The sequence below is a fragment of the Eschrichtius robustus genome, chromosome 4 (genome assembly GCF_028021215.1).
Source record: "Eschrichtius robustus isolate mEscRob2 chromosome 4, mEscRob2.pri, whole genome shotgun sequence".
NCBI lineage: Eukaryota > Metazoa > Chordata > Mammalia > Artiodactyla > Eschrichtiidae > Eschrichtius > Eschrichtius robustus.
Genome location: NC_090827.1, coordinates 5,346,930 through 5,368,366, shown reverse-complemented (window position 1 = coordinate 5,368,366; position 21,437 = coordinate 5,346,930). Strand labels below are relative to the sequence as shown.

The 21,437-nt window shown below is 33.3% G+C and overlaps 1 protein-coding gene across 3 annotated transcripts in view; it reads left to right on the top strand.

Annotated features, from left to right (window-relative positions):
• Window positions 1-21,437, top strand: part of FSTL5 (follistatin like 5) — a 706,899-nt gene that overhangs the window by 606,945 nt on the left and 78,517 nt on the right. For all 3 annotated transcript variants that reach the window (XM_068542031.1, XM_068542030.1, XM_068542029.1), the window contains 2 exons: window positions 1,102-1,220; window positions 20,697-20,846. In XM_068542031.1, coding sequence (XP_068398132.1) covers window positions 1,102-1,220; window positions 20,697-20,846 — 269 coding nt within the window. The remainder of the gene's footprint in view (window positions 1-1,101; window positions 1,221-20,696; window positions 20,847-21,437) is intronic.

Genomic DNA, 21,437 nt, shown 5'->3' with positions numbered 1-21,437 from the left:
TGACTTCATGGGCCTTGCAGGTGTCCTCAATTGCAGTAAAACTTAAAAGTAGATGTTTTTAAAAGTTAAGCATTTTAAAGAACAATGTTTTGCTTTTCAAACTATCAAGATTTCAGTATAATTGTTTATCTATTGGCTCTCACTGAACTATGTGAGTTATAGTTATACTGAATAAATATGATTGTGCAAACCAGTACACCTGGATGAGGTACTCAGGTGAGGATCAGGAAAGGGAGAACTACATGCTCTTAGTTTGGACATGTTGGAACAAATCAGAAGCAGAGGAAACAAAGAGAACAGGTGTGCAATCATACGTGGCAAGTCCCCAGGTGCAAACCTCCGTTAACTCCACGGCATTCCAGATGTCTAATCTGTAGCATCCCGTACCCATGAGGTGTGGGTTTATAATATAAGTGAGATGAATTTCCGAGATTTCACACACCCAAACCCTCACTGTGAAAAGAAATTAAAAGTATGATTTAAATGAGATTTTTGCAAGACCTTAAATTAATTCAAAATTTAAACTGGAGAAATAGACCCCAAACTTTGTCACTATGAAAACTGATATGTAAGACCTCTAGTAGGATTATATTTACAAACATTATTTTAGGAAAATACATATTCTCCAAAATCTGGGGGACTTGGTCTTTTTGTTTCTAAAAGTCTATATAAGCTAAATTCCTCCAAAGAAAGCCATTTTATTTTCCTTAGGGCACTCTAATAGAAATAGGATAAATATGATTCTTCAAAAAGTACTTTTGTGTCTTAATCAGCACCTAAATTAAGTAGGGATGGTAGCAGACATAATCTATGTATGAAAGATTTTATTTCCACTTATAATTATTTTTAAATATATGAAACATTTGTTGAATTATGTTAAAGAAATCACTGACTTGCAGATCAGAGAGATGAAGTAGAATGTCTGCATAATATTGCGGAGTTGCTTGGGCATATGGTAAAGGTCTCACACGGTTTGCTTTATTAGCATTATAGGACTTCACAAATTGATCTCTCACCAGCAATGTGAGGGGCACTGAGTTTTGGTTGTAAATGTTTCTGATAATTTTATTTTGAACTTTTGAATGTGTTTTTACTCCTAAGGTCTGGGAATTGGGAACATGTTCTATGTTTTTTATGAAGATGGAATCAAAGTGATACAACCCATAGAATGTGAATTTCAGAGGCACATTAAGCCTAGTGAAAAGCTCCTTGGATTTCAGGCAAGTATTTTAAAAATTCCTTTACAGTTTTATACAGTAATTTTGTTAAGTAGAATTGTATTTTGGAAATACAATGAAAGCTATACATATATGAGACACGTGGGTAGGACAGTGTTAAAACTATGATATTGTCTGTTACTCTATGCAGGTTTTATACTTAAAGAGGAAGATAATATATTGTGTATTCGTAATGACTTGTTTGTAATTAAAATAAAGGCACTAGAGGTGAAATACCAAAAGTGAACACAGCATAATAACTTCACCCGTTCCTTAATTTATAATGTCTCCCATTTTGGCAGGCAATGGTTACTTTACCATAATGAAAGAAAATAGCCTATAAATAATCTGATGGGAAGTTGAGGTATATTAGATGCTTTATAAATGTTGATGCCCATTTATTCTTCATCTTATTTTTTTCATGTACCTTTATTTATTTACATGTACTTACCTTTCACAGAAATATTTATTTTCTGTAAAATTTTGGTCAGCTTTCAGAAAATAAAAGAATATATGACAAAATGCATATTGCTTATACATATTAGGGACTGTACTTCTGTCCAGGATAATAAGAAATAATAATTAATTTTATATTGCTATGGCTATGTATATCTCCACATAAATATGTATACACCAAAATATGTAATACTGAAGGTACCCATGTTACCTTTCGGTTCCCACACAAGTGCAGGCATGCACCAGACACCCAAAATAAGGTAAGATGTTGGTAGCCCTCAGAATGCAACCATGTCTTGATACTCATTTTAAGGTTGGCATGGCGACAAGATATGAACAAAATAGATATTAATGCCCTGGTTTAGATCCTTTACTTTCAACTCCTATTTTGAGCCTACCAGTAGCCAGTGTTGCCACATATTGAATTATGGAGACAACAATTTACAAATTAAAGAAGGAAAAAAAATATGAGAGAGAGATAAGATAGGCCAGCATCTCTCAGACACTCTGTAGGACAAAGCAATCTAATGACCTCCTATTTTAAATAAAGGAAATTATTTAACTCAATATGTTTATGAGTGTTTAAAACAAAAGAAACTATTTTTAATTTAAAAATCTTTCACTTAAAGGCTAAATCACTAAATAAAATCATTACCATTTTTGTTAAACTATAAGTTTAACAAGTATGAAAACACTTAAAATTGTACGTGCAATTTTGTTTTCTTTTATAACAGATGATATCAATACTGACTAAATCCATTTTGAATAAGGTGTTTGTATATGTAAAGAAACACATATAAAAATATAAATATTTGCTTCTGATAAAGCAAGTCATTCAATTTTATGACATGTGTATATTTTTATAAAAACATTATGGATGAGAAATTTGGGCTAACACACAGATATTGGAAATGTGGCATCAAAATAGTTATTTAAATCAAAGCAAAATCATTTTACAAAAGAGTGTTTCTGATTCCTATGGGATTGATAGCATTGTAGCTAACTATTTGGAATCTAAAGCTGAAAAAGCAAGGAAAAATTGATGTGATAGTTTTGTGACATGTCTGGAAAATAGGGATGTGAAGTTTACTTACCTGAATGTCTCTTTTTAAAACCTTTGATTACTTAGACTTCCTCCTAAAACAAGTAGATCTCTCTCTCTCTCTCTCTCTCTCTCTATATATATATATATATATACACACACATATATATATAGTGAGAAATTATATACATACATACATAAATTATGTATACTTTTCTATAAAAAATTAAAATTGAAGAGGAGATAGAAACCAAACATCGGTGATGACAGCCTTAACTCATTTCCTTCAACCTGAGAACGCTTATCCACAACAATGACAAGGCAGGGATTATTAGTTATTAAGAACTAATTGACTGCATCAGATTTTTCAAATCATAGCCCTTGGAAATCTTACAGCCATCCTACACATGGGATTATTCTAGAAATTCATACTGCAAAATAAAAAGAAATATAAGGATAGAAAACTAGCATTCTTATATAAAACAAAAATTTACAAAAATTTCTATATGCTAATGGAAAACTAAGCAAAAAGTATAATAAAAGTTAGACTTGTATTTTTAAGATGAGAGAAACTATCAAATTGTGTGTGTTTAAATTTATGACATTTCTACTGTTCGGATATTGAAATTAAAATACAAATACATTTTAGCTGACCAATATATTTGTTAAAGCACTAAGAATAATATAGAGAATGGATAATTGGCTAAAACTACATCCTGATTACATTGTAAAATGCAGAATACAGGCATTTGTTTATACCAAAAAAGAGAGACATATTTCTCATTCAGTTATTATAATCCATATATATGAAATAAAGGGTAGAGTAGATAAACTTTTATTTCATATTGCTTTGTTATTTTGTTATTCCTTAATGTGAGATAAGCTGAAATAATTGGAATATGTATACACAGACACTTTCATGATACACAAGTATACAGCACTAGAAAAAAGAAAAATTGACGGCAGTATGCTTTGAGAATAAATGTTGAATTAAACGTGTTTCTTATGTGAAGCTATTTTGTTTCTGTTTAAACACAAGAAGATGTTCATTTCAGAGTGTGTAAGCTATTTGGTGCCACATTCTACTAGATTTCACTTCTAATTATAAAATAATTTCATAAGAAAATTGTTGAGTATTATGTCAAGAGAACATTTTTCTCCAGAGAAACAGAGCCAATAGGATTAGTGTCTATATCCATGTCCAGATCTGGATCTGGATCTATATCTCTCCATCACTGTCTGTCTCCATCTCCTAATTTTAAGGAATTGGCTCCAGAAATGGTGGATGGAGTGGCACACACGTGTGTGAAATCTGTAGGGCAGGCCAGGCAGTAGGAAATTCAGACACAAGTTGATGTTCAGTCTGGAATCCAAAATCCACAGATTAGGCCAGCAGAGTGCTGATACAAGTCAACACTGGGGTCTTGAGTCTGACGTCTATAGGCAGACTGGAAACTCAAACAGATTTCTATGTGGAAGCCTTAAGGCGGGATTCCTTCTTCCGTGGGAAACCTCACTCTTAAATCTGAAGGCCTGCAACTGACTGCATGAGTGCCACTCACATTCCGGGGGGTGATCTGTCTTACTTAAAGTCAACCGATTTAATTTACTTTTTAATTAATTTTTATTGGAGTATAGTTGCTTTACAATGTTGTGTTAGTTTCTGCTGTACAGCAAAGTGAATCAGCTATACGTATACATATATCCCCTCTTTTTGAGATTTCCTTCCCATTTAGATCACCACAGTGCATGAAGTAGAGTTCCCTGTGCTATACAGTAGGTTCTCATTGGTTATCTATTTTATACATAGTAGTGTATATATGTCAATCATAATTTCCCAATTCATCCCACCACCCCCCTTCCCTGCTAAGTATCCATATGTTTGTTCTCTACATCTGTGTCTCTGTAAAGTCAACTAATTTTAAATGTTAATCACCTCCACAAATACTTTCACAACGTCATCCAGACTAGTTCTTTTTTTATTATTTTATTCAAGTATAGTTAATTTACAATGTTGTATTAATTTCTGCTGTACAGCAAAGTGATTCAGTTATACATATATATATATATATATATTTACATATATATATATATATATATATTCTTTTTCATATTCTTTTCCATTATGGTTTATCACAGGATACTGAATATAGTTCCCTGTACTTTACAGTAGGACCTTCTTGTTTATCCATTCTCTATCAGACTAGTTCTTGAGCAAAAACTGAGCGACATAGCCTAGTCATAGCCAAGCTGACATAGGAAAAAACCCACCACATCTTACTATCTCTATTAGTCAAGACTTTGATTAGCATTTTTATTCCCAATGTACTTGCACATGGCAGGTAGTCAAGTAACATTTGTGAAATGAATTTAAGGAAAACTCCATTGCTTAGAGCCTTAGGCTATTCATTCTTTTATGCATTGCCTGAGTTTAAAGATGTTTACATCTAATTCTCTCCTCACCTCTCCTTGCTTTACAATTCCCACAAAACAGTGTTCTTCTTGTGAAAAACGTTTCACAGAATAATTGATCACTGAATTGTTTCAGGGTAAACATAACCTCATGGTTCTATTAATTCAAGATCACACAGTCAAAATATACTGTGCAAATGCCCAGTCTAAGATAGTTTGGAGTTCTATTATAGAAAAAAGAAAGCTAGTGCTTCTGGATTTTAGAAGATAAATCACTTGATTGTGAGTAGTGGAAATGAGTCTTTTCGAATCATTTTTTCCCCACAAAAAAGGATTAAACATAAAAATAATATTTTTCAAAGTCACTGTTGATATTAAGAGAATTGCAATTCCCAGTACAACTCATTGGCTAGTAAAGTTTAGATAAAAACTGAAATATTTAGAATACAGAATCTTTGATCAAATCTCTTAGAAGATGCTGTTTGCTTGCTCTAAATAAAAATTCAATTTTAGTACAGTGTCAGATTACATCAGGTTTCAGCTTTTGGTAGTGAGTTGGTTGAAGATTCACAGAACATGCTTTTATTTATACTTTCATCTATATTTTTTCCTTTTTTTGTGATGCAGCCTAACTAGACAGGATTCTTGCTATATTTATCCTAGTTGTATACATGATTTCATCTTGTCACCTACAGTAAGTATGTACTTCAAGCAAATAGGATTCTATCTCAGACATAACTTCAGAACTCAAACTGAAATGGGTTTGGAAAAATTTTTCGATTATTAGGCTTTTGCAAGATTACCAACTGTTTCACTCTTCTGGTTTTCAAGTATTTTGTCAACCTTATCGACAACTCTTTTAATCTTCAATGCTTTTTTACTTCACTTCCTTCTCTGTTCACTTATTAAGATCCAGCTGCTGTTCTCCATACATACCATGGTGTTATTTATTCTTTTGTGAGGACTAGAAGAGCTTGAAAGAAAAATCACACAAGTCTTATCATGCGTGGGTCTTAAGTATATAGATGTGTGTGTGTGTGTGTGTGTGTGTGTGTGTGTGTGTGTGTGTATTTTGGTTGAGGGGCAATGTTGCATGGCTTGTGGGATTTTAGTGCCCCAGCCAGGGATCAAGCTTGGGCCCGTGGCAGTGAGAGCACAGAGTCTTAACCACTGGAGCACCAGGGAATTCCCACATGTATGGGTCTTATATTTTAGGATGCAAAGATTCTGTTCCTGGTTTTAATGCAGCTTAAATGATGCTAACTCAAGAGGATCATAGTTTCTGCAGAAAGTCTGATGTGAATCACCTCTAAAATGTCTATTTTCTAGGCTTGGAATTCCCACATAAGAAAATTACCTAGACTTTATAAATGAATATGATTGGTACTCTATTAGAATGGAGTTTTTACATAGGAACAGGTTGTGTCCATAGTGTGCAGAATACTCAAGTATCAAGAAATTGAAAGTGAGATTAGAAATGGGGAAACAGCTCTCTCTGCTGTGTCCACACTTCTCTCTCTGCTGGCGTTCCCCTCTTCTCAAGCAGTGCAGCCTTCAGGGCATTTATCAATTTCCTTGCTAATACTTCCAAACCCCTTTTTCAGCATCTCCTTCTGTTTCTAATCCAGTTACTACTTCTCCAAACTCTGTCCAGAAAAATAATTGTTAAAGCACCAGCCGCTTTATACAATACAGACAATTCATTTCTCCATGAAGCCATCAAGAAACCTTTTGAATTCAATACCACTGTATATTTCAGAAAGGTACTCGAAATATTTCCCCACTTATTCTTTTCTCAGTGGGTCTCTATTCAAACATGGCTTAACTTACAAAGAGTTCTAGAATGATAAAAATTTAAGCTTTCTTTACAATGATATCCTGCAAAGAGCTTCCTTTGCACTTACAATGATATCCTGCAAAGAGCTGCCTAAAGAGAGTACTGCAAACTACCTCTAACTATTCCTTAGAAGATTATGCTGTTGATTTTAAAAGAAATAAATTTATGAAATTGGTCTTTGAAGCCCTGGATTTAAAGGGGCCTTGTAATCTTTCATTAAAAATCACACTCTTATGAAATTCTCACATTGTGCTTCTGTTACGCTTGAAGTAGGCAAGGCTAACATTAGGGGGATAGCCACGGGGAGCATGTATATCATGCAACAGCACCTTAATGGAGTTGTATAGCATATTAATTGGATCAAGTAATCTTATCTAAGAAAGCATATTAGGTTTTCAAGAGATTATTAATAAGAACCAGCCAAGTTATTTGGTAAATGTGACCAGAATTATGTATGTGTCTCAAACAATCTCTTGCCATCACAGTTTTCATATGAAATATAAGGATTCACTATACACACCTAGGAGCACATTTTCTGTACTTGAGAAAGAAATGCACTTATAGTAATTTGGAATTTCAATAGAAACTTCTTAAGGGTAAAACTGAAGAGTTTAACATAAAAATTATTCATACAAATATCTTTAAACATAAAACCATTTTACTTGAGACTTACAAAAATCACATAAATCTAGCTTTTATGGCTCTTAAACTACAGTTTCTGGACTAAGATTGAGTTTTATTCACAAAAAAAGTGCCTGTTGACTTATTCAAGGTAATAGATTGGCATTGTAAAAATAAAATAATACAAAAGTAGTAGTTTCTTACTTTGTGCCTTACTATCCCCAGTCTGACTTCATGCAACCAATTACATTTTTTTTTTAATTTTTTTTTTTTTATAGCTACTTTATTTATTTATTTATTACTTATTTTTGGCTGTGTTGGGTCTTCGGTTCGCGCGAGGGCTTTCCCCAGTTGCGGCAAGCGGGGGCCACCCTTCATCGCGGTGCGGGGACCGCTCTTCATCGCAGTGCGCGGGCCTCTCACTGTCGCGGCCTCTCTTGTTGCGGAGCACAGGCTCCAGACGCGCAGGCTCAGTAGCTGTGGCTCACGGGCCTAGTTGCTCTGCGGCATGTGGGATCTTCCCAGACCAGGGCTCGAACCCGTGTCCCCTGCATTGGCAGGCAGACTCTCAACCACTGCGCCACCAGGGAAGCCCCCAATTACATTTAATCACTTCAAGTAATGTGCTCAGGAATGATATTTCTTGAACTATCAATATTAGATATTTTCTAGTGATGTTCCTCTCTGAAGGATGATAATTTCCAAATTTTCTTCTTTCTAAATATGTTGAAAACTTACTGTAGCAAGATTAATTGTAATTATCATATTGAGGATTAGATTTATGATTTTAATGATTTATTTAAATCTTAGTCCTTATTTTTCTTTTCCTTTTCTTTCTTAAAATGTCTATTTAACTGATCTCTTGCTTGATTTCTCATTGCTTATATTTTATATTTCAACAATAGTTGTCAAAATTGTAATTTAATACTGAAGGCTTGTCACTTCTTTAATATCTTTTTCGTATTTAGATAGGTCATTAATCTCAGTTTGAATAATTTGAGAGGCTGTGCAAGAAGGAAAATAATACAGTAAATTAATGCCTTTATTTTATTTTATTAAATGTTTGAATCACTAAATTTTTTTTTAAAAATTGCTAAACGTTTACAATGACAGTTTTGCATTTCTCCATGTACTTTATCATATAATGATGTTATATGTTTTCTAAATTTCTTAAATCTATATTTAAGATACAACTATATAATAAAACTCTCAAGGAAAACAAAACTTAAACCTCAAAATTATTGTTCATCCCATTACTATTTAAGCTGCTAATTTTTGCCCATTAAAACTCTTTTTTTTCTCATATTTAAAAATCCACACACTAGTATCATTTTCATTTAAAAAGGCACTCTTTAATATATAACTTTCAGCATAGTTATTTGTGAATATAATTTTGCAAAAATATCAACTTATGTCTAATAGTTTACTTTTGAAATTATTTAGAAAGCTTAAAGATGCAAAAGAAAAATAACATATCGGATTATATAATCTGCATACATAAAGGATTTACATTGAACTAAATCACAGAGGCAGTTTCGGTGAATTCTTATTCAATATTGTCTTCACATTATTACTCAAGAATATTTCTGAGCTGGATAGTGTGGCAGAACCCCTATCAGATTTGTCAGTGAAAAGAGATGAGAGAAAATGTAATTCTGCAGGCAATATAATAAATAAAGATATAGTTTTAAAGAAAATGTAAATTTGGTCTGTCTTCTTACCTATAAGGAAGATAGGCACAGGAGTAAATTATTTTTATGTAACATTTATTTCTACAGGTTTACAAGATATGATTTTAAAATGGGTGTATTTTATGGTTTTTATATTAATTGATACAAACATAGCAAAATACCTATGTGTATAAATTATTTGGCCAGAATCCGCTCACTTCATACCTTTAAGAAAGAGAATATAAGGTCATTTTCAATAATAATAATTAACTAGTTAATAACATAAAGCAATAATTTTTAAAGAATGTTGACCTGAAAAAGTGTAATGATTCTCAGTGTAGGCGTTCCTATGTGGAACAAATTAATGTGTGAATTACAATACAGTTTAAAAGTACACATGCGTATAATTATCCTCTAAGGAGCCTTATAATTTTTGAAGGTAAATCTACCACATTTCAGAATGTTTTTCAGTCCATAATAATCTGGAAAAAACGACTAAGCCTGCCTTCCACATAAGGCGCCCTCTGCCGGACAATATGGGGAGATGAAGAACTCCATCAAAATGACACTTTGCCATCTGCATTGTGAGATTATGTTGCATAGAAAAAAGTTCAGTTCCTAAGTGATGTTACGCTGTATTGAACAAATATAGAGAATGCAACAATCATAAAATTCCCTCAATTCATGCTTGTACGTCAACATTTTTAAAGCAGTTACAAGACAGAATAAGCCTTTCAGAGCAAGAGATTACATAATGCATTCTTAGAAAGGTAATCAATAAAACCTCTCTCGGTCCTCCACTAATGTCCCCAAAAACAGAAATCTGTAAAATGTGCATTATCAAAACCCATGCATTTAAAGAAAGAAAGGGGAACTTACGGTTTCTGACATTCCAGGTCATTCAAATTGTTTGACCCTTTTCCTTAAAAGTTTATCTTTGTTTCCTTTGTGTCCTACGGATTTATACCAATAAGAAATAATTTAATTTACTCCATTTTAATACAAGAATTTCAAAGAATCAAGGAATAGAATCTACATGAAAGTCCTTTAAAGGTTTAATGACAGTTTGTTAATGTGGTTTATGGTCCCCCAAACTAAACTTCAAGTTTTTACTTCAATCCTATCTTGTAGAAGTAATTTCTTTGCCTGCCTGATAATCTGTCTCATAGGTATTATTTATTTCAAAATCTATATTTGCTTTAGTAATATGATCAGAACATAGAGAAGTGAAATCTGTCAAAACAAAATTGCTTGCTTTTAAAATACATTTTATTTATCTATTTATTTATTATTTTTTTGCAGTATTCACTTTATTTTATTTTATTACTTTTTTTTTAACATCTTTATTGGAGTATAATTGCTTTACAATGGTGTGCTAGTTTCTGCTTTATAACAAAGTGAATCAGCTATACATATACATATATCCCCGTATCTCCTCCCTCTTGCATCTCCCTCCCATCCCTCTAGGTGGCCACAAAGCACCAAGCTGTTCTCCCTGTGCTATGCGGCTGCTTCCCACTAGCTATCTGTTTTACATTTGGGAGTGTATATAAGTCCATGCCACTCTCTCACTTCGTCCCAGCTTACCCTTCCCGACTCCCCGTGTCCTCAAGTCCATTCTCTGCGTCTGTGTCTTTATTCCCGTCCTGCCCCTAGGTTCTTCATAACCTTTTTTTTTTTTTTTTAGATTCCATATATATGTGTTAGCATACGGAATTTGTTTTTCTCTTTCTGACTTACTTCACTCTGTATGACAGACTCTAGGTCCATCCACCTCACTACAAATAACTCAATTTCGTTTCTTTTTATGGCTGAATAATATTCCATTGTATATTTGTGCCACATCTTCTTTATCCATTCATCTGTTGATGGACACTTAGGTTGCTTCCATGTCCTGGCTGTTGTAAATAGAGCTGCAATGAACATTGTGGTACATGACTCATTTTAAATGAATCTATTTGGATTAGTTTACCTTGATGCTTCAAATGAAGAAGCGTCAATGTAAATTAATCCAGTCTTCTTAAAGTAGTTCTCTTAATTTTGACTATTAATCAATAGCTGGAAAGGACCATTTAAGCAAGTATTCTCTATTGTTACTTAAAGAAACTAGAGTACAGAACATATTTGAAGAAGTAACCTCTATCTTTCCATGATATCCATCAGTGTTCATAGTGATGTCATAATTTTGATGAGCTTTTCAACATTTTAAAGAGAGGTTTACATACTAAAGTCCATTCTTTTTTTTTTCTTCTTCTTCTTTTCTTGTGTGGTCATTTAACTTCATGTGTTATCTGGTAAGAAAAGAATTTTTTAATAATAAATTTTCACCCCATCTAACCAACTTACCAATTGTGCTTTGTTAAATAAAGTTAGGAAAGAGCACCATTGCTCCTGTACAAATCAAATCTTCAACAAGTTGGGGAGTGAAATTAAATACAATTAATTATTTAATTCCAACTATCTAAACTGCCATTTAATTGAGTTGATCCTTCATGAACCTTGTGGGTCCATAAAATTTACATTTCCTGATATTCCCCATATTTGTCTAATTTCTTTAGTGCTTAATGTTAGCTTTCAATTCAAAGGACATTTTGCCAAACTCTATTTACTGGTTCTTGGATCTAATGTGAAACCTATGGTCTTGATATTTAATTTGTCTCCCCATTATTCAAGTTTATGCCTTTTCCAAAAGTCTTTAAGTCCATGCCCCTGGATTCTCAGGGACACCTGGACCAACCCCCACCCAGGATTCTGGCTCATTTACAAGAACCAGGATAATCGACACACAAATCATTCAGTCCTGCACTGACAAAAGATCTAGAGTTCTTTCTTCTCTCATGTTTTGCAGACATTTGAAATTTAACACTCTACAAATTTATTTACTTTTAAATTGGTTATTCACCTCACACCTCTCAAGATGGCCATCATTAAAATGTCTACAAATAACAAATGCCAGTGAGAATATGGAGAAAAGGGAACCTTCCTACACTGTTGGTGGGAATGTAAATTGTTGCAGCCACTGTGGAAATCGGAATAGAAAGCGCCTCAAAAAATTAAAAATGGAACTACCATATGATCCAGCAATTCCACTTCTGGATATTTATCCAAAGAACATAAAAACACTAATTTGAAAAGATACATGCACCTCTATGTTCATTGTAGCATTATTTACAATAGTTAAGATATGGAAGCAACCCAATTGCCCATCAACAGATGAATGGATAAAGAAGATGTGGTATATTTATACAATGGAATATTAGTCATAAAAAAGAATGAAATTCTGCCATTTGCAACAACATGGGTGGACCTAATATAATATTTCTATAAACTGATAAAATATTTTCTGTTTAAGCAGAGTAGAAGTAATTCAGATAGCTTTGTTTTTTTTTGTTTGTTTGTTTTTTTCTTTTATTGAAACCATGGACAAGTTCTAATTTAATCCTCTCAATTTCTAGATAAGGAAATGAGAAAAGACAATTAATTAGCTCAATATCATAGAACTAACAAGTGATAAAGGGAAAAATAAGTTCTCCTGACCACATATGCAACCATCATTCTGTATTTAAAGTAACTCTTTGAAATTCTTAAATATACACAGTGAACTTCCCTCCAAAACATTTTGGGAAATTGAAAAATGAAATATTTGGATGAAAAATGTGTAGACTATTATAGTTTTCATGAAATGTATCCCATAGTGAATTTTCTATAGGAAAATAACAGGTAACATTTATTGATCATTTGACCTTTTCAAACATGATTTCATTTAACAAACATAATAATCCTATGTGATTGGTGATATTATACCAGTGACATAAACAAAGCTTAAAAGGAGTATTTACATGGCTAATATGAGTGTAAAACTGGATTACATCTAATTCTGGTTGACCTCAAAGCCTGTGTTTTTAATCTTTCTAATACTTTGCTGCTAAAGAGAAATCAGTCCTCAGTTTATGATTGTATAGTGTTATCTGCTCCATTTTTGTTATAACATTGGAGGACATAAATGCATTCTCCTTATGTTAAAAGAAAGGATGAAAATTTCTTTACTGTGGTCTTTGTACCGTTGATATCCTAGAATCAAAATCATACTATCTGACAGTTTTCTTATATAGGCCAAATTAAGGCAAATCAGCCCCTAAATTGCCATGACTACCTATGCTTTGACTAATATGAACTAGATTGTTTATGACATTTTCATAAATGAAATGGCAACTAGAATTAGATAAATTGAATATATCTAACTGTAGAAATAAGCAGTTGTATCACTTGGGTTATAAGCAGTGATCTCGACTAAAAATTGACAAAAGTAATTTAACCTCATTGACTTTAAAAAAAATGGTCCAATAAGGGAGATAACCATGGATATTAAATTGTTTAACATGCTATTGTAAGATCTAGGGTTTTTTTTATATTGCAAAGCAAGATTAAAAGAATACATTATATCTAGTGTATTCACAAATAGCTCAACCTTTATATATATATATTTCTTCATGATTATAAAAAAAATTTCCTGGAAATCATAATCTAAACATTCCAGTTCAGTACAAAGAACCCTTGTTTCATTTCTTTGATTCATGATAAACTGAACAAATTCTCATTGAGAATAATTATTTATATTCAATTGCATTTATTAAAGTGAACACTATTTTGTCAAGTGTTTCATTCACTTTTCTATTTATCTCAGTAGACTCAGATTGCAACAGTTTTGGATATATATGTATTTTAAAGCTATCTGAAAGAGAGAGAGAGAGCTAGAAAAGAAAAGAAAGCTCAAAATCAGAGCTTCTTAAACGATTTGTGGAAAAGAACCCTCCAGGCACGCCTGACACACCCAAGCTTGTCTAAACCCTATTAAAGGAGATGGGTCCACTGACCATGCTCATGGATATTACAGCAATGGCAAATTGTTAGAAAAGATTCTAAATGGTTATTTTCTATTTCTGTACTATTCTCAGCTTGGTAAGGAACGATATGCCAACAGGCAGCTATCCACAGACCATATTTTGAAGATTCTCTAGAATTCGGTTTATCAATGATTCTGGATGACATGAAATAGTGTTTAACAACATGTTTGAGAAATATACACTTTTTGATCCCCTCTCCATTTTTTTTTCTATGATAAGTGACATTTAAACTTGTATTTACTGAGGAAATATTGTACCTTCCCCAGTATGTCTGTAAAATGTAGAAATACAGGAATAGCAAAGGCTAACATTTTAGGCAGGGATGATAGTACATGATTAAAGGCCAAATTATGTGGCACCAAATATAAATGCTATGAAAATTCAGACAAGAAGAAAATTAGTAAGACCCAGAGTAATTAGGGTGAGCCATATTGGTGTTGGAAATACGACTACCAAATGTAGATTAAAAAGAATTTGATTAGTAAGATGTGTGATGCGTTCTTTAATTGCTGTGGAAAATCACTGGTTTTTTAATAAAATTTTGATGAGAACACTCTAGCTGGAGAACAGGTCATTTGTTGGAGAACAACAAAGAATACAGTTATACATTTTGAGTAAGGTTTATTTTTTTATTTTTTCCTTTTTGCAAAAGTTCTCTTTCCTCCCAATTCTCAATTACTTCCAAGAAAGCGGACTCTCCTGCCAGTCTTAGGAACCTAATAGGTAGAGAAGCAGTAAAGTTAAACAATGAGAACTACTGAAACCAATTTATTTTCAATAGTTAATGACCTGATCCCAATCAGTGAGAGAACCAGGTCGACAATACATCTAGGAGTTTTCAAATTTAATGATATGTTTGCATATTTATCAAACATCAAACCCTCTCTCTCTCCACCTTTGATGCAACATTCATTCCCAATAGTTCACTCTGTATCTAGGAGCATCTGTATACTATCCTTGTGTGAACCCACAATGTGGTATCCAAATTGGGTGTATACATCTTAGGTCACCTGATTTGTTGTATACTTATTTATGCACTTAGTGCTGCAGTGAACCTAGGGGTGTGTATATCTTTTCAAATTAACATAATTTTTGTTTCCTTCAGAAAAATACCCAGAAGTAGATTCTATTTTTAATTTTCTGAGGAAGCTTCATATGGTTTTCCATAGTGGCTGCATCAACTTACAATTCCACCAATGCCACGTGAGGGTTCTCTTTTTTTCCACATACTAGCCAACAGTTGTTTTTGCTGTCTTTTTGAAGATAACCATAGCCATTCTGGTAAGTGTGATGTGATGGCTCATTGTAGTTTTAATTTGCATTTCCCTGATGATTAGTGATGTTGAGCATCTTTGCATGTGTCTGTTGGCCATCTGTATGTTTTCTTTGGAAAAATGCCTATTCAGGTCCTTTGCCCACTTTTTAATTGAGTTGTTTGCTTTTTTTGATATTGAGATAGACAATATTTAAATGAATGGGTGTAGATGTGTTCCAACAAACCTTTATTTATGTAAACCTGAATACCAGATGTTTACACATCACAACATAGTACTCTTCTTTTGACTTTTTTTCAACTGTTAAAAAATACCCAAAAATGTTCTTAGTTCGTAGGCCATTTAGCAAAATAAGCAGTGCGCTGAATTTGGCCTGGGGTCATGGTTTGCTGATCCTCGCCTTACAAGAGTGAAAGAACATTCCAGGAAGAATCAAGAGTCTGAAACAGCTAAATATGGCAGAAATTATAAGCAACTTGAGAGCAGGCATTCACTCAAATTCATGTTTTTATTTCCAAACAGAGCTTTGCATGATATCTTTCACATAGTAAGTGTTCAATAAACGTTCCCCAACAAGAACTGAAGAGCAATGATTGCAAATTCTGAAGCTCTTTGTGACTCTTCAAGAACTCTCTTTTGGAAGAGACAGGATCTGGAAAGCAAGTTTGAAGTATGAGCAATTTAGTGTGAAAGGTCAAGAAATGGAATTAAGGTTCTTGACAGCTTGTTAAAAGTCTAAAGAGAATTAGATGGATTATTGAAAGGGAAATCAGATGAATCCAAATAATGTTTACTTAAATTACAAGGGCATGTGCATGTTCCAACACACCTGGAGATATACCTCAAGTTGTAATTTAAATATAGGCAGATTCTGTCTTCAGGCAAAAGATAGTGGACAAACCATGATTAGAGAGAAGGATGGGAGGAAGGAATAATGACAGAAACTTGTTGAGTTGGATGCAAGGTAAACAGATGAACTTGTGACAAATTCATTCATCCTCACCATGAATGACACAGAGGTTGACTATGAAGAAAAGGAGGAAAGAAAGATGGGAAATTGGAGATTTAAGGTAAAAGTATTTTTAATAGGTCATCAATACAATATATGAAAATGACCAAGTCCTATAGAAGATGAGTATATATATATCCATCTACTCAAACTATAACTTCTGTTTAGCAAATCAGGAAGCATCAACCCTATTTTAATTGCTAAATCGAAATTTCCATCATCACTAGTGATACATCTTATTTTCCTTTAAAATTTTGGAAGAAGATAATACATAAATAGGAAATGCATAATGAAATATGGAAGTAACCCAAAGGGAAATAGATAAATTCTAATTATGAGCTAGAATTGTCTTTTTATTATTGACTCATCTTCATTAGCTCTAAAATCTTATTAATCCTTTAACTCTCAATGGCAGTATACATTTCTATAAAAATGATTGAGTGATACTCTGATGTAATTTCTGACAATTTTCCTCATCAGTACATATTATCTTAATCTTCTTTTGCATCTCTTGTATATTTTAGTTTCCTTTTATCCCACTGAATGCCTAATGCATGTGAAAAATATTCCCCTACTATTCCTACCCACAGAAATAAATACTAATCTATGTAACCTGAAAAAAGAGGAGTGCTATTGTAAAATGGGACCTAATAGACTATAATCAGAAATAATGGCCTGAAGCAAAGCAAAGAAAATTCAGGGTGACTGTCAGGAAACTTTTAATGGCTTTATAAAAATGATTGTGAGTCTGGTCAGGGACAGCATAAAAATAGGAAATAATTCCCAGCAGAGCAGTTTATTTTACTGTTGAATAGTTTTGTAGCAAACAAAGGGGTGGAAATTTCTCCTGGTTCAGCTGTTTTTTGACTGACAGTTTAGTGTCAGGTTACTCACGCTTTCTGTTATTTTGACAGGTTTTGTTGGGAGCTTTTACACAACGGCAAATAATTTGTAAACAATTTTCCTATATTCAGATCCTTTCATCAACCTTAGGTCCCACTTTTTCATGCCTCTCAAGTACTTGTGTTAGGTAGTGTTTGAGTCTCGTGAAATAAGTTGTTGTCAAAGATGTTCAAGATATTGTGTTGGCCGAAAAGTGCCTTTGGTTTTTAAGTAAAAATAAAAGGCAACATTTTTCATTTTCACCAAGAACTTTATTGAACACTGTATTCACCCTTTTGTTCCAATATCTTCTGCCATTTTTCAGGCAACTTCATAATTCCATCTTTCCAAAACTTTTTATCTTTTTGAGCAGAGAACTGTTGTAGGTGCCTTTTACAGTCTTCCAGGGAATTGAAATCTTTTCCATTAAGAGAATTTTGTAAAAATGAAATCAATGGAAATCTGAAAGTGCAATGCCTGGTGAATACGGCAGATGAAACAGAACTTCCCAGCCAACCTGTAACAGTTTTTGCCTGGTCATCAAAGAAACATCAGGTCTTGTGTTATCCTGATGGAAGATTTTGTGTTTTCTGCTGACTAATTCTGGATGCTTTTCATCGAATGCTGCTTTCAGTTGGTCTAATTGGGAGCAGTACTTGTTGCAATTAATCGTTTGGTTTTTCGAAAGGAGCTCATAATAGAGGACTCCCTTCCAATCCCACCATATACACAACATCACCTTCTTTGGATGAAGATCGGCCTTTGGTGTGGTTGGTGGCGGTTCATTTCGCTTGCCCCACGATCTCGTCCATTCCACATTATTGTACAGTATCCACTTTTCATTGCAAATCAAAATTGTTTTAAAAACGGAACGTTTTCATTACGTTCCAGCAGAGAATCACATGAGGAAATACAATCAAGAAAGTATTTTTGCTTAACTTATGTGGAAACCAAATATCAAAGTGATTCACATAACCAAGTTGGTGCAAATGATTTTTAACACTTGATTTGGATATTTTGAGTATGTAGGCTATCTCCTGCGTGGTATAACGTTGATTGTTCTCAGTTGTCTCGATTTGATCGCTATCAACTTCAATTGGACTACCTACCTGTGGAGCGACGTCCAGCAAGAAATCTCCAGCATGAAACTTCACAAACCACTTTTGACATGTTCGATCAGACACAGCACCTTCTCCGTACACTGCACAAATCTTTTTTTGCATTTTGGTTGCATTTTTACCTTTCTTGAAATAATAAAGCATGATATACCAAAAATGTTGCTTTTTTTCTTCCATCTTCAATATTAAAATGGCTCCACACAAGTTCACCAATTTTGATAATTTTTTTTTTAAATGCACGCTGATATGACAGCTGTCACTGTACAATCTAACAAATTGTTTTGAATGAAGTTAAAGACAGCTAAGCGCTACTAGAGGCATCTTACGGAAAAAACTGAACGGACCTTTTTGACCAACCCAATACTTCTGAAGAAAAATGCTTGGTGTAGAAAATAATGTTTCAGTGAATTGATGAATGAAGATACAATCCTGTACTGTGTTCTGGGCATGTGCTGAGGACAGATTTCTGCCTTCAGGTTTGTGCTGCCTGCTGACGAGTGCCATGGACACCACTGGTGGTCATCTCAGTATTATTGTGGTGCATTCTATGAAATGCAGTTCATTCAAACGCCCCAGAACTACCAGAAATATACACCTGATGTTTAGTTTTCAGTTTTTTTGCTTATGTCCTGTAAGCCTGTCACACTTGTACTTTTCAGAGAACACTACAATTCCCTGGTGTTATATGTCCCTGATATTTTAGTGAACCTGGTAACTTCTGGACTGGATCTTAAAAATGAGTGGATCCTCCAGCTCCTCTGGAATTAGATCTGAAGTTTGGAAAAAAAAAAACAAAACAAAACCCCAGCAAACTACATACTAAGCTTCTCATTCCAAGGTGTTCTGGTTTTTGCATTGTTTTCCAAGTTTTATGCAAGCCAGAAAAAACACCTACTATGGTTGTGCTGCCTGAGAAGAGTTATTGTGGTAGTCATTTTAGTTACTAAAAGACAAATGTGCTTTATGTGCTCTCAGTATTATCTTTTCATTGAAATAAATGCTTAGGTGGTGTTGACAATGAAAATTTTGTTGATTTTGTTTTATGATTATTAAATATATACGGTGGATGGTATCTCTGCTGAAAAATAAATGTTTTGGTTTGAATTAGAGATTAAAGAGAGTATTCTAATTGAGTTTATGAGTTACTAACTGGAGTATACAAGTCAATGAATTAGACATGATAATCTGTGATCAGGCATAAACCATAAAACAAGTGACACATTGGAATCAGTGTTTATCATTATATAAGTAAGTGTTTATCTTTACACATATATTTCATGTATAATTCAAGAAATCTCTCTTCTCAGTGGTTTTTCTAACTACAAATAAATTGAGAGAATTAAAAACCAATAGACCAATGAATAAAAGAAAAACCTGAAACAAAAATAACAAGCTAAATGACATTTCTTCTAATCGCCGTGTGTCTGCCCATACAAATCAGAGAGGCTTACGTACCCCTTCAACATTCACTTACTGAATGTTGGAAGGAAGAAACAGAAGATAATTTTTGCCTCCTTTATGGCCATATAGCACAAAATACACAATATTAACCAGAAGGTAGTTCTAGGGTAAAGGAGCAGAATGAAAAGGGCTTAGGCAGCTTAAAGGACTTTATAAAATTTGACCTTGATACCAAATTGAAAATAAAATAACCATTTCGAGTAACTACCTTATTATCATTTTTCTAAGTTTCTGGTTCTCCACAAAGTAGAAAACTCCTTCAGTCTTGTGTAGTGGATTTGGTAGCTTTTAAAAAGCCCATGAATATGCCATGAGGGCAGCTCTTGAGGTTTTGAGAAGCTCTAAATATACTTTAGTGTGGCATAGAATGTCTGGTAAAGAAGTTTGAGATTAGGGGGATTTGGGAGGAAATATTTGACTTATTATGTACTTCTGCAGTTACTGAGCTAAGAATAGGTAGTGACAAATGAAAAGACTATATGTTACTATAAATAAGCATTCAAAGGCTTAATAAAATGTATTTTAAGGGTTATTTCACACTGATTCCTATACAAATTTAATGAATTTAAATATGCACTATATACTGTTTTATTTAACTCTTTATATATTTATATATTTGACATAAATCTAAATATATAAATATGTAACATATGAATATATATTTAACATATATATATATAAAACTTTTGATGCTAAAAGTAATAGAATATCAAACATTAATGTTACTCATAATATGGCTATATCCATGTTATCATTTAAGATGTTCATTTGATTTTTATTTTCTAAATTACAGGATGAAGTCTGTCCCAAAGCTGAAGGTGATGAAGTCCAGAGGTGTGTGTGGGCCACAGCTGTCAATGTCAAGGACAAGTTCATTTATGTAGCACAGCCAACTTTGGACAGAGTCCTTCTTGTTGACGTACAGTCTCAAAAAGTTATTCAGGTATGAATGACTCCTCCTTTTGAAAGTGGTTTTGAAGAATATTTAATTTAATGTAATAGATTTTACCAGATAACTCATGCATTGCCATTTGATTGCCATTGATAACTTGTTTCATTACTTGGATAACTAGAAAATCTACACATTTTCTACAAACTGTCCTCTCATTCCGCTCCTTGAGCCTAAAGAATTGAAGAAGTAATTGAAATAGCTTTTGTTTTCAACAATTAGATTCCATGAATACCTCATAATTCCCACATGACCAATTACACACAAAAAAATCCTCGCAATTGCTTATTCTGTCTAGAGCAAAGAGATTCCCAGTCCAAGGCCAATTAAGGTATTCCTAGTTACCAGCACAGTAATAGTAGTATATCTTTCTCATGTGATTCTTAACAAAGGCTGAGACAGTAGTAGATTTACTGGATAATAGTAACTTAGTAGGTTTTACTATAGTAGTAAAACAAGTAATATGTGCATAGGTCAATGACAGAGAAAAACACCTATAACACGCCTTGCCATGTCATTTTTCCATGTTGCCATGGTCATGGTTATGAAAAACTATTCTGGTTTGAGCCATCACCTATTTTATGC